Raw genomic sequence first — 15,172 nt, forward strand, 5'->3', positions numbered from 1 at the left:
AGGGGGGAGAGAGAGAGAGACCGATGAGAGCAAAAGATAGCGACAAAGATGGACAGACCGATAAGAGCGCGCGCGAGAGAGAAAGAACAGACAGAGGATGGAGATAGAGAACAGTCCCACCTGCTCCTAGTCAGTCCCTGCTGTAATTGACTGAGAGTAAACACAGCACTGCTGAGTCCTCTGGTATTTCTAGGAAATCTAATTTGTCTGATTTATCCCTGCAATGGGAGAGTGGCAGTCCAATTTGGTAACACTGAGATGGACTTTTTCCCGTTACGTTTCACGTGTCAAATAAGGGCCGTCATGACAGGATATTTCGATGGCAACATGTCAATACGTTATACATGTATTTATAGTGTGTTTTACCGTGTCGTCCATTTATCACATATTGATTAGTTCTCTCCAAGAGCCGGACATGTGTAACTAATTCGTGGTAAATAAGCTGTTCTTACTTTGAATTGGAAAAAGGACAGGGAAAAATACTTGTGTATTCGGGAAAGTATTCAGACCTCTCGACTTTTTCCACATTTTGTTACTGTAAGGGAAAATGTGGGACTATGGATGCTACTGGAACTATGTATGCTATTGGGACTACAGATGCTCAGGGACTATCAATACTGTGGCGACTATATGACAACTATGGAGACGATAGAAGAACCACAGAAGATACATATGTATGCATAGGAGGTCATGACAAGAGAATCATTGAAGATGCATAAGGAGTTATAAGGGAGATTATTGAGTGTGTTTGGGAATAGTACTAAGTGAATGTGGATGAGAGTATTGAGGGGAACAGAGAGGGAGAGACTGGATTTGCTACAACTGTGGGAACTTAGGGCATCTTTCAAGGCCCTGTCCTGGAGCAGGAGAAGCACAAGTAGAGTGACCGTCCTCACGTGCACGTGAACAACCCATTTGGAAGAGGAGGTGGACGAGGGGGCTACCAAGCAAAGGATGAGGCGGAAACAGAAGAAGAAACAAATTTTAAAAATTATGAAGAACCAGAAAAAACCTGTCAAATGCTAAAATTGACCACCTTGTCAACCCTGCAAGGAATGGAGGAAGACATTGTTGAGTATTGGGTCACCCTTGCAGTGTTCTTCGAACTTGGCAGGTGGAGCTGAGCACTGTTTGAGCCCAGGTGACTTCGTGGTGGTCAAAGGGTTCAGGAGAAAGAGTTGGAAGGACCGCCGTTGGAGAGGGCCATACCAAGTTCTTTTGACCACCCCCACTGTGGTCAAGGTTGCTGAAAGAGAAACCTGGATCCACTTGTCGCAATTGGGCCTCGCCAGTTCCGGTGGTGCAGTGTGGCCCTTCTCTGCTTTAGCACAGGTGTGCTTATATAAACAGTAGGTTGTGCTCTTGTGTGAAACCTGACAGAGGGTAGAAGGAGTCCTGAGCGAAAGGGACCAACGCTGGCCCGGAGTAGAGGTCCAGAAGTAGATGGTCATCGGAGAAGGAGAGCCCTGCTGGGCCCTCATGACCATGAGGACAATCTGTTCCTCTCTAGAGCAGAAATGGTTTCTAAACATACATCTGCACAAAAAGAGTGTTGGGTGTGTGGGTTGGGGTCAGTTAAGGTAGGAGCAGGTTTACCACTTGTGGGAGTTCCCATAGGGGTAAATCTGACTATGCAAATGGTTTTACCATTCCTGATTAGAGACGCCACGTAACCATGACCCCATGACGTTTTCTGCATTACACAACCACATAGGCCCACCGTTGTTTGCTAGGCCAGATAATACTTTACTCCCATCTCAGTAGTGATGACAGCCCCTTGGTGTATTAGTGGAGAAGGAGGTAATCATGTGGGTGAACTAGAACGTAACTGTACAATGTATTACAACGGATCCAATACCTGTAAGTTAACTGTTAACAATGCCGACACTGGGGAACCTGGTAATGTTACTTATGGTATTTCAGTCTGTAATGTTATTATCCCTTTGAGAGGAGCCACAAATGGTACCTATTGGTTGTGTAGGAAGATTGCCTGCCCCTGAACTGGTAGTACTGTTGGGTTTGTGGTGACAGCTATGAGAACTGTTCCAAACAATGATAAGAGTCTGAAGGCTCTGTTTAGAGACTACAAACCTCCTGGAATGAGGAGAGATAAGAGCTCTCTAGCTGACGTCACTCGCACTCCGGCCTCCAGGTTCTTTGGTGTATATTGTCCTGGGTATGGAGTCTCATGTACGCTAGACCAAATTCATGATATCGCTAAACACGTTGCCAATGCTACTCGAAATGTCCAGGAAAAATTGAATGACGAACTGAAAGAATTGCATAAATTGGCTCTGTAAAACAGAGAGGCTCTCGACTATCTTGTGCAATAATTGGAGATGAGTGTTGCACTTTTGTCCCGGATTGGTACTCTAATGTTACCGATCTGGCCGAATACATTGCCACCGTGGCTAAGAGCAATTCCCCACAGCCAGAGCGGACGCTTGCAACTTGGTTGGAATCCCTGTTTGGAAGTTGGGGATCCCAAATTTCCCAATGGGCTGCAGCGTGTTTTTTTTTCTTGCTTGGTCTGTCTAATTTCATTACTAACATGTTGTAAGGCTATTTGTGCCTCCCTAGCTGATAAGGTTTCGGCAGCCATTATGTTTATTGCGCCTCAAGAGGATGGTGAGACCGATGAGCTGCCTACGCTGGATGAGCTTCTTTTCCCCCCTGTAGATAAGGACAATGAGTGAGAATTGAAAGTTGTTTTTGTTTGACAAGTTTGGAAGGCCCTTGCGGATTTGTTAAAAAAAACAGATTTTCTGTTTTGACTAGTCTCAGGGACAGTTGGTGCAGATGATGTCACTGTTCTGTCAATGTAAGCAATGGTTCAACATTGAGAGATTTAGTCACCTCTGAGTCTACAGTGTATTTGTGTGTATTTTAGATTGTACAACCCAGAGTGAAGGGTTTGAAAGGATGAAGTGTCTGGTTTTATATGTTCATTTCACTTTAATAAACATATTTTGATAGAACCTCCTTTGATAGAAGCTATGATCTAATGCTTACCTTAACATTTTATGATCATTATCACAGAATGATAAGAGGGAATGCGAGCGAAAATATTGTTTGTGTATCAAATCAAAGCTACGTTCTAATAACCAATTGGAAAAGTTCATGCAGGTGACTGACTGATCGTGTGTGGGGGAATCCTCACTATCATTAATAAGCAACTTGGCAGTATGCCCAGAACATTGCTAAGGGAACAGAGGTTCTCTCAGTTTCAAGGTCTCAACTTGGAGAGAGGAAGTCTCGTGAGGTATTGGTCAGTCACATGCAGGAGCCAACGTTAATGATGAATTATGATGAATGTAAATCATGCAAATATGTCTGTGTAAGCAGTATATAAGAGAACTGAAGGGACCGCCTCGGTGAAACTCCCGATCGACATGTGTACTTGGTGCCTTGGGTTGGTTGGACCCTCTCAAGCGCACTGATAATAAAGAATGATTCATTTAAGATTGACTTCGAGAGACTAGTAGACTTTCCACAACATTATCTTACAGCGTTATTCTAAAATAGATTTTTTTTTAAATCCCATTAATTCATCTACAATAACCCATAATGACAAAGGAAAAACAGGTTTTTAGAAGAAAAAACCCTGTCAATATGCCATTTGCATAAGTATTCAGACCCTTTACTCAGTACTTTGTTGAAGCACCTTTGGCAGCGATTACAGCCTTGAGTCTTCTTAGGTATAACGCCATAAGCTTGGCACACCTGTATTTGAGTTTCTCCCATTCTTCCCTGCAGATCCTCTCGAGCTCTGTCAGGTTGGATGGGGAGCGTCGCTTCACAGCTATTTTCAGGTCTCTCCAGAAATGTTTGATCGGGTTCAAGTCTAGGCTCTGGCTGGGCCACTCAAAGACATTCAGACATGTCCCGAAGCCACTCCTGTGTTGTCTTGGCTGTGTGCTTAGTGTCATTGTCCTGTTGGAAGGTGAACCATTTCCCCAGTCTGAGGTCTTAAGCACTCTGGAGCAGGTTTTCATCAAAGGACCTCTCTGTACTTTGCTCTGTTAATATTTCCCTCGATCCTGACTAGTCTCCCAGTCCCTGCCACTGAAAAACATCCCCACAGCATGATGCTGCCACACCCATGCTTCACTGTAGGGATGGTGCCAAGTTTCCTCCAGATGTGACGCTTGGCATTCAGGCCAAACAGTTGAATCTTGGTTTCATCAGACCAGAGAATCTTGTTTCTCATGGTCTGAGAGTCCTTTAGGTGCCTCTTGACAAACTCTAAGTGGGCTGTCATGTGCTTTTTACTGAGGAGTGGCTTCCGTCAGGCCACTCTACCATAAAGGCCTGATTGGTGGAGTGCTGCAGAGATGGTTGTCCTTCTGGAAGGTTGTCCCATCTCCACAGAGGAACTCTGGAGCTCTGTCAGAGTGACCATAAAGTTCTTGGTCACCTCCCTGACCAAGGCCCTTCTCCCCCGATTGCTGAGTTTGGCCGGGTGGCCAGCTCTAGGAAGAGTCTTTGTGATTTCAAACTCCTTCCATTTAAGAATGATGGCGGCCACTTTGTTCTTGGGGACCTTCAATGCTGCAGAAATGTTTTGGTACCATCCCCCAGATCTGTGCCATGACACAACCCTGTTTCGAAGCTCTACGGGCAATTCCTTCGACCTCATGGCTTGGCTTTTGCTCTCACGTGCACTGTCAACTGTGGGACCTTATATAGACAGGTGTGTGGCTTTCCAAATCATGTCCAATCAATTGAATTTACCACAGGTGAGTCAAGTTGTAGAAACAAGGATGATTAATGGAAATAACGTATTTCTGTTTTCACTTTGTCATTATGGGGCATTGTGTGTAGATTGATAGGGATTAGTATTTATTTTACATAACACAATAAGGAAAAGTCAAGGTGTCTGAATACTTTCCAAATGAACTTTTTGTTTTATTTCACCTTTATTTAACCAGGTAGGCCAGTTGAGAACAAGTTCTCATGTACAACTGTAACCTGGCCAGAAAGCAAAGCAGTGTGACACAAACAACAGCGTTACAGATGGGATAAACAAACGTACAGTCAATAACACAAGATAAAAGTCTATGTACAGTGTGTGCACATGTAGTAAGATTAGGGAGGTAAGGCAATAAATAGGCCATAGTGGCGAAATAATTACAATTTAGCATTATCAAATCAAATGTATTTGTCACATACACATGGTTGGCAGGTGTTAATGCAAGTGTAGCGACAATGCTTGTGCTTCTAGTTCCGACCATGCAGTAATATCTAACAAGTAATATAACCTAACAATTTCACAACAACTACCTTATACGCACACAAGTGTAAAGGAATGAATACGAAAATGTACATAAAAATATATAAATGAGTGATGGCCGAACGGCATAGGCAAGATGCAGTAGATGGTATAGCGTACAGTATATACATATGAGATGAGTAATGTAGGGTATGAAAACATTATATAATATTAAGTGGCTAGTGATAAATTGATTACATACATTTCCATTATTAAAGTGGCTGGAGTTGAGTCAGTTTGTTGGCAGCAGCCACTCAATGTTAGTGATGGCTTTTTAACAGTCTGATGGCCTTGAGATAGAAGCTGTTTTTCAGTCTCTCGGTCCCCGCTTTGATGCACCTGTACTGACCTCGCCTTCTGGATGATAGCGGGGTGAACAGGCAGTGGCTCAGGTGGTTGTTGTCCTTGATGATCTTTTTTGCCTTCCTGTGACATCGGGTGGTGTAGGTGTCCTGGAGAGCAGGTAGTTTGCACCCGGTGATGCGTTGTGCAGACCTCACTACCCTCTGGAGAGCCTTCCGGTTATGGGCAGAGCAGCTGCCGTACCAGGTGGTGATACAGCCAGACAGGATGCGCTCGATTGTGCATCTGTAAAAGTTTGAATGTTTTTGGTGACAAGCCGAATTTCTTCAGCTTCCTGAGGTTGAAGAGGCGCTGCTGCGTCTTCTTCACCACGCTGTCTGTGTGGGTGGACCATTTCAGTTTGTAGTGATGTGTACGCCGAGGAACTTAAAACTCTCCACTATGATTAAAAGCAGTGGTTCACGTGTTCAGTTTTGCGCAAATGCTGCCATCAATCCATGCAGTTGCATCACCGATGCACTTGTTAATAAACTCGCACACCGAATCAGCGTATTCGTCAATGTTGTTGTTCGCCGCAATGCGGAACATTTCCCAGTCCACGTGATCGAAGCAATCTTAAAGCGTGGCATCTGATTGGTAGGACCAGCATTGAACAGACCTGAGCGCGGGAGCTTCCTGTTTTAGGTTCCGTCTGTAGGCTGGGAGCAACAAAATGGAGTCGTGGTCAGCTTTTCCGAAGGGAGGGCGGGGGTGGGCCTTATATGCGTCGCAGAAGTTAGAATAACAGTGGTCTAGGGTTTTGCCAGCCCTGGTAGCACAATTGATATGCTGATAGCATTTGGGGAGCCTTGTTTTCAGATTAGCCTTGTTAAAATCCCCGGCTACAATAAATGCAGCCTCAGGATATGTGGTTTCCAGTTTACATAGAGTCCAAGTTTCAGGGCCTTCGATGTGTCTGCTTGGGGGAGAATATACACAACTGTGATTATGATCGAAGAGAATTCTCTTGGTAGATAATGCGGTCGGCATTTGATTGTGAGGAATTCTAAGTCTGGTGAACAAAAGGACTTGAGTTCCTGTATGTTGTTATGATAACACCACGTCTCATTAATCATAAGGCATACACCCCCGCCCTTCTTCTTACCAGAGAGATGCTTGTTTCTGTCAGCGCAATGCGTGAAGAAACCAGGTGGCTGTACCGACTCAGATAGCGTGTCTCGAGTGAGCCATGTTTCTGTGAAACAAAGAATGTTACCGTCTCAGATGTCTCTCTGGAATGCTACCCTTGCTCGGATTTCGTCTACCTTGTTGTCAAGAGACTGGACATTGGCGAGTTGTATGCTCGGGAGCGGTGCACGACGTGCACGTCTACGGAGCCTGACCAGATGACCGCTCCGTCTGCCCCTTCTTCTATGGCGTCATTGTTTTGGGTTGCCGGCTGGGATCCGATCCATTGTCGTGGGTGGTAGGCCAAACAGATTATCCGCTTCGGGAAAGTCGTATTCCTGGTCGTAATGTTGGTGAGTTGATGTTGCTCTTATATCCAATAGTTCCTCCCGACTGTATGTAATAAAACCTAAGATTACCTGGGGTAACAATGTAAGAAATAACACATAAAAAAACAAAATACTGGAAAGTTTCCTAGGAACGCGAAGTGAGGCGGCCATCTCTGTCGGCGCAGGAAGTTATTAACACTGGAGTGATAGATGTGCAGATGATGATGTGCAAGTAGAGATACTGGGGTGCAAAAGAGCAAAAATAAGAGGGTGAGGTAGTTGGGTGGGCTATTTACAGATGGGCTGTGTACAGGTGCAGCGATCGGTAAGCTGCTATGACAGCTGATGCTTAAAGTTAGTGAGGAAGATATGAGTCTCCAGCTTCAGTGATTTTTGCAATTCGTTCCAGTCATTGGCAGCAGAGAACTGGAAGGAAAGGCGGCCAAACAAGGAGTTGGCTTTGGGGATGACCAGTGAAATATACCTGCTGGAGAGCGTGCTACGGGTGGTGTTGCTATGGTCACCAGTGAGGCGTTACCTAGCATAGACTTATAGATCACCTGGAGCCAGCGGGCTTGGCGACGAATATGAAGCAAGGGCCAGCCAACGAGAGCATACAGGTCGCAGTGGTGGGTAGTATATGGGGCTTTGGTGACAAAACAGATGGCACTGTGATAGCAAATTGGATGCAGTCTGAGTAGAGTGTTGGAGGCTAGTTTGTAAATGACAACAAAGAAGTCAAGGATCGGTAGGATAGTCAGTTTTACAAGGGTATGTTTAGCAGCATGAGTGAAGGAGGCTTTGTTGCGAAATAGGAAGCCGATTCTAGATTTAATTTTGGATTGGAGATGCTTAATGTAAGTCTGGAAGGAGAGTTTACAGTCTAATCAGACATCTAGGTATTTGTAGTTGTCCACATATTCTAAGTCAGAACCATCCAGAGTAGTGATGCTAGTCGGGCGGGCAGGTGAGGGCAGCGATCGGTTGAAGAACATGCATTTACTTTTACTTGCATTTAAGAGCAGTTGGAGGCCACGGAAGGAGTGTTGTAGGGCATTGAAGCTCGTCTGGAGGTGTGTTAACACAGTGTCTAAATAAGGGCAGAAGTATACAGAATGTTGTCGTCTGCGTAGAGGTGGATCAGAGAATCACCAGCAGCAAGAGCGACATCATTGATATATACAAAGAAAAGAGTCGGCCCGAGAATTGAACGCTGTGGCATCCCCATAGAGATTCCCAGAGGTCCGGACAACAGGCCCTCCGATTTGACACACTGAACTCTATTTGAGATGTAGTTGGTGAACCAGGCGAGCCAGTCATTTGATAAAACCAAGGCTGTTGAGTCTGCCGATAAGAATGCGGTGATTGACAGAGTCGAAAGCCTTGGCCAGGTCGATGAAGATGGCTTATCGATGGCGGTTATGATATCGTTTAGGACCTTGAGCGTGGCTGAGGTGCACCCATGACCAGCTCGGAAACCAGATTGCATAGCAGAGAAGTTCTAAATGGATTCGAAATGGAAAAAGCTAGCCTTTGCTTTCCTAACTTTCTGTGTATATTGGTTCCTAACTTCCATGAAAAGTTGCATATTGCGGGGGCAATTTGATGCTAATGCAGTCCGCCACAGGATGTTTTTGTGCTGGTCAAGGGCAGTCAGGTCTGGAGTGAACCAAGGGCTATATCTGTTCTTAGTTATACATTCTTTGAAAGGGGCATGCTTATTTAAGATGGTGAGGAAAGAATAACCAGGCATCCTCTACTGTCGGGTTGAGGTCAATATCCTTCCAGGATACCCGGGCCAGGTTGATTAGAAAGGCCTGCTCACTGAAGTGTTTTAGGGAGCGTTTGACAGGGATGAGAGGTGGTCGTTTGACTGCGGACCCATTACGGACGCAGGCAAGGTGGCAGTGATCGCTGAGATCCTGGTTGATGTCCCGTGTGGCTCAGTTGGTAGAGCATGGCGCTTGCAACGCCAGGGTTGTGGGTTCGATTCCCACGGGGGGCAAGTACAAAAAAAGTATGAATGTATGTACTTGTAAGTCGCTCTGGATAAGAGCGTCTGCTAAATGACTTAAATGTAAATGTAAGACAGCAGAGGTGTATTTAGAGGGCAGGTTGGTCAGGATGATATCTATGAGGGTGCCCGTGTTTACGGATTTAGGGCTGTACCTGGTAGGTTCCTTGATCATTTTTGTGAGATTGAGGGCATCTAGCTTAGATTGTAGGACGGCCGGGGTGTTAAGCAGATCCCAGTTTAGGTCACCTAACAGTATGAACTCTGAAGGTAAAAGGAAGGCAATCAATTCACATATGGTGTCCAGGGCACAGCTGGGGGCAGAGGGGCGTCTATAACAAGCGGCAACAGTGAGAGACTTATTTCTGGAAAGGTGTAGAAGCTCGAACTGTTTGGGCACAGACCTGGATAGCATGACAGAACTCTGCAGACTATCTCTGCAGTAGATTGCAACTCCGCCCCCTTTGCAGTTCTATCTTGGCGGAAAATGTTATAGTTGGGGATGGAAATTTCTGAATTTTTGGTGGCCTTCCTAAGCCAGGATTCAGACACGGGTAGTATATCAGGGTTGGCGGAGTGTGCTAAAGCAGGGAATAAAACAAACTTAGGAAGGAGCCTTCTGATGTTAACATGCATGAAACCAAGGCTTTTACTTTGTCTTTCACTGTCTTAACTTCAGTAGGGGATGCTATTTCATCTTTCTGTATTGTGCTTAATCTTCCTTTCAAATAATGATCAAATTATTCATTTTTTATCCAAATCTTTAATAGATATATTGATTAGCATTAGCATATTGTGATAGCATCAATGAGGTAGTTCATTGTTGTAAAATGTGACCGACCGGCTCAAATTGGTCCTATGTAGCAAAATTTGAAATTGTGTTTTTTTTATTTTTTACATTGGATAAAAGTAGAGACTCAGAGCTACAAAATGGTATATAATACACTACAGTTGAGGAACAATGGGAAAGTAATTCTGTTGTTTAACTAGCTAACGTTAGCTGGCTAGCTCGCTAGCTAACGTTACATGACATGTATGATCTTACACGTTGTTTACCTAGCAAGGTTCATTGTTTACCTAGCTAGATAGCTACATGTCTTAAGCTAAAGTCTACTGTTAGCTTACTAGCTAACGTTAGCTGGCTGGCTCCCTAGCTAACGTTACATGTATGATGTTATTTTTCGTATCCCAAAGCCATTTGCTTGGCTAGTTAGAGTCTAAAGTTAGCTAGCTAACATTGAACCTTGTTGGTTAGCTCCCAGCAGATTCATGCAGGGTAGTAATGAAATGATTTGACACAATGTTCATTGTTGTTTAACCTGCTGGCTCGCTAGCTAATGTTACGTGACGTGTATGATCTTACACACGTTTACCTAGCTAGGTTCATTGTTTACCTAGCTAGCTAGCTACATGTCTTAACAACATACTCCACTATGCAAGTAACCATTTCAGGTGTGTTCGTAAATTCAGTCTAAGTATGCCAGAGCGCAGAATAACTGATGAATTTACGAACGTACAACACCCGTTGAATATGGCCGGTGTCAGTAAACGTCGGCAAAAAAGTGTGGCTATTTTCATGTTATCCAGAGGTAAGCAAATCATCGGCCAGAGCGTCAAGTGTGCGCTCTGACCGCTCCGAGAGCGAAACAAGATGGGTGGGGCTAAAGCTTAAGAGGGTGTGAACGATGCTGAATGTGTGTAGACAAAGAAGAGCTCTTCACTAGGAACCAAAACATTCAAGGACATTTTCTCAAAACTGAGTTTACAAGTTTATCAACTTTCAAAGCAATGAGCATAGTGCCAACTTATGACGTTACTATGCCTTGCATGAATCTGCTGGTAGTGGAAGCTAACCAACAGGTTCAATGTTAGCTATCTAATATTGGGCTCTAACTAGCAAAGCAAACGGCTCCGAGATACGAATAGTAACATCATATGCGTAATGTTAGCTAGCGAGCCAGCCAGCTAACATTAGGCTCTAACTAGTTAAGCAAGCGGTTCTGGTATACGAATAATAACATAATTCACGTAACGCTGGCGAGCCAGCCAGCTAGCTAACATTAAGCTCTAACTAGCCAAGCAAATGGCTCTGGGATACGAATAATATCCTACACATAACGTTAGCTAGGGAGCCAGCCAGTTAACCTCAGCTAGCTAACAGTACACAGTATAGCTTGAAATGAAACCACTTTGTCAAAACATGTTATATCTGAAAATGTAGCTAGCTAGACTATCTTACCCGTTTAGATCATCATGCATGATGGACGAGTCTACCTTTTACAGATGCCATGCCACGGTTGCCCTTAGTTTGAAGCTGTAATCTGGAGACAGGTGTTTTCTCCATCTCTTTAGCTATCATACTCTAATTCCAATGATTTCAAAACTCAATCCTCCAGAAAGCAGAGAGCAACACTTATGCAGCTCCACTACATGATACATTTTATTTAAAAAAGCTGAGTTCGACAGGATTACCAACAGACTGACCAGCTCAAATAGACAGAAGCCTTCTATATGGCAGACCAATCTGAACTCCTCTCTCGGCATGTCCAGCCCACTCATTATCTCAGCCAATCATGGCTAGTGGGAAGGTTGCTTACTTTTTCTGTGGTTTAACCAACAAGGCTCGTAATTTAACCACTTTATTCGTATTTACCGATGGCATACAAGTTTGTTATTAAGTCACATGAAAGTTCACATTTTCCAGAAGGCATTTCTGCCAAAAAATGCATTTTGATTTTAAAAAATGTTTACGTTCAAATGGTTCTCCTGTGAAGTTGTGACCCGCGACATACGCCTAGTTTCCTGAAACGAGTTACAAATGTATAAACAGACTCACAAACATTTACATTTTTATAAGGAGATGATAAAAGCTTTACAATCTTGCCAAGAAAACTCACCTAGAATTGTCCCTCTGTCAGAATGACAGAATGAAGATTATATTGTGTGATTTTATATGACATGTGGACAACGTGTGTGGATTTGACTGAATTGAGCCCAATGTCTTACTGTGTTAGGTGGTTAGGAACATTAGAAAATATGCGCTACTGACTAAATACCGCATGTGTGTTTGTCTGAATTAAGCCCAATGTCTTAGCTCTTAAATCGTAGATGATTTAGTAACGTAACTAACAGTGGCATAATCACTTAACCAGGCCCCAGGAACATGATGTGCTAGGCCCATTAACTGCTGTATTATTCACTGCAATAGTTAATGTAAGGCTGTTGACATCAATTATTGAAAACTGTGTCAAAACGGTATGCTGCTGTGTGAAGGAGCATGTCAGTCATAAACATAACAGATATAACTAGTATACAGATTACATATGGTCAATCTGACAGCCGCAGTGGCCGTACAGCATGTACTGCTCTACGGCCTCTGCAGAAGTCAGGGCATTCATACTTCTTGCACTTTGTGGAGCAGAGATGTCGTGAAGCAAGTTGTCAAGAAAGTGAGTTTGTGTTTATACAGGACCTCCTGAACCCCAACCTACTGTCAACCAATCATGTCAATGAGGAGCTATACGGAGCCCTCCGCATTGTTACAAGATTTGGGCGGCGCACAATGATGCGGTACGAAGCTCGATTTGGCCTCCGCAAGCCTCCGGAGGCTCCGCAATTGCGTTACACCCTCCGTACGGAGCCTCCGAATCGCATTTCTGGAGCCAGCATAAATTGGCTTTAAGGCTGTATACAGTACATAGAGATGCAGATAAGCTAGAGCTGTTCAATTACGGAACATTTCTGTTTTTTTAAACATGAAAACCGCCCTCTGCTAGATGGAAATTCACAAAAGGGGAAGTTATTTGCATAAGTGCCGGTCTGTTTCTGCTGCTTATGCCAACTTGTTTTGTCGAATGCAAATAACTTTTCCACTTTTGTGAATTTCCATCTAGCTGAGGGCTGTTTAATGTCGGTCCTGGAGGGCTGAAACACGTCTGGTTTTCATCCTCTCCTTCTAATAAGGGACTAATTCAGACCTGGAACACCAAGTGAGTGCAATTATCTACTGGGTAGCAAACAATTACCCAAGGACATAGAAAATGATGGGCGGTTCAGAACTATAAGAGCTGACGGTGCCTCGAGAATACCTAGGAGAGCCGAGTGGCCCTGGGAGTTGCCTGATTCAAAATGGTCTTTCTGGAAACTGTGAAACAAAATGAGCTGGCCTGCCCATCTGATAATAAACACAGAGCTTTCTTCCATCTGAGGAGTGAGGAGAAACAGATGGGCCTTTCTCTCTCCGTCTCTCTCTTGCGCACACTCTTGGTCCCCCTCCTTTTCTCACTCCCTCCCTCTTTCTTCCCTTCTCTTCCTCGCCCCTCCGTCTCTCTCTCTCTCGTTGTCGCTCTCACTGTCACCCTCTGTCCATATCTCTTTCTTTCCCTAACCTCCCCCTCTCTTTTTTCCTCTCCCTCTCCCTCCATCACTCTCTTTCTCTGCAGTGTGCACTGTCGGACACCCCTCTGTTTCTGGACGGTCATCTGCTCATGACTCACTGCCTCCCAGACAGTACTAACAGAAATAGAGGAAGGTACTGAAAGGTTAGAGGATCATAGGCGGCACACCCAATAGGCTAGGGGAAGCTATGCTTAAGTCGTGAATACATTATTTATAAAATGCTTATGTACCGCTTAAGGATTTGTTAAAGACCTTATTTAGCTACATATGTTGTATGTAAGTATTTATGAAATGCTTATGTAGTGCTTAAGAGTGTGTTATGACGTCCTAATTTAGTTACTCTTCATTTTTATGTGTTTGGCTACCAATATGGGAGGACTTCCTGTACTAGCTGGCTAAAACTACCACACTGTTGTTGCCATTTGAGAGGGAAACTAATGTAATTTCACGCAGTGGGGTAAATTATTATCCAAGTAATGAATAGATAAAACACTACATTGTTGCCAAACAATGACTAGTAAGCTAAAGCAAACTGCTACACCGCCTGAATGGAAAGATACTGTTAAAACAAGGTGTGAATAATAAGTGAGGTGTGTTCTGGCGATGTTGTATTCTCTTTAGACAGACGGGTTGCCTCCCTCAATAGATATTTTAAGTGTATTTCACAGGAGGGTAGTTTGACAGCTAATGTTAACGTTACAAGCTTACAACCACTGACTGGCTCTAATGCCGCATTCATGTCACGTGGGAAAATCAGAAACTCAAGACTCATTTCCGACTTGGTTACTCGTTGTAGAAAGATGATACCCAAGTTTCCCACGTGGGAGGTATCAGACATAACCTATAGAAAGCTCTACGCGAATAACTTACGATCATTTTAAATCAGAGGTCCCGAGTTTCCAACATGACATGAACGCGGCCTTTTGCCTAGCTATCCGAGTCCGCACTGTATCCGCATCTAATGTTTTCCGACCCAAACTCGTGATTTGTTGGGAGAATTGTCTGTCTGAAAAGTACCCCCCCCCCAAAAAAATTTTTTTTCCCCTTTCGAAGTGGCCAAGAAAATCCAACATGATTCCCAGACCTAGTGCTGTTCCCCGAGTGATGCAGCTAATGTACTCACATCGCCTGGTGTCACCGCTAACACACTCCTGCTCTTCCTCATCCTCGGTCACCACGTCAGTCAGTCAGACACTTTCGCTCTTCTTTTATACACTTATCCTCTATCCCTCCTTCACTGGGGCCTCCACCAGCACACCTAGCATTGGAGAGGAAGAAAGGGATGGATTGAGAGAAAAAAGCATGAGAATTAAATTAGATAATCACACACCGTCATCGGTTTCGGCATGACACAGACATTTTGTGGAATATTCTCTTGTTGGATAATTGGAGTGGGTTCAGCTGACAGAGAATTGCGCATTCGAACAGTGTTATCACAGATTCAGTGATGACATTATCATAAGTAGCAGGAAGACGTCCGACACAAAGATAGCACGAAGCAAGAGGCTACTCTTCTAGGAATTTGATGTCACACAGCTATCATATTGCTTGAGAGTAGAGTGAACACCAGAGCACATGCACAAATGCTTTACAGCAGGGATGGGCAACTTTGATGGGGGTGGGGGCCACAAAAAAAATCAGAACTCATCGTGAAGGGCCACAGAGGCTCGTGGGTCTGCGTACCCACAT

General features: G+C 44.2%; 1 protein-coding gene across 1 annotated transcript in view; it reads right to left on the reverse strand.

Annotated features, from left to right (window-relative positions):
- The window catches only part of LOC129814410 (cAMP-specific 3',5'-cyclic phosphodiesterase 4B-like), a 144,408-nt gene that overhangs the window by 96,739 nt on the left and 32,497 nt on the right, over positions 1–15,172 (reverse strand). Inside the window, exon 2 of the mRNA XM_055867516.1 lies at positions 14,607–14,741. Coding sequence (XP_055723491.1) covers positions 14,607–14,648 — 42 coding nt within the window. The 5' untranslated portion in view covers positions 14,649–14,741. The remainder of the gene's footprint in view (positions 1–14,606; positions 14,742–15,172) is intronic.

The sequence above is a fragment of the Salvelinus fontinalis genome, chromosome 17 (genome assembly GCF_029448725.1).
Source record: "Salvelinus fontinalis isolate EN_2023a chromosome 17, ASM2944872v1, whole genome shotgun sequence".
Taxonomy (NCBI): domain Eukaryota; kingdom Metazoa; phylum Chordata; class Actinopteri; order Salmoniformes; family Salmonidae; genus Salvelinus; species Salvelinus fontinalis.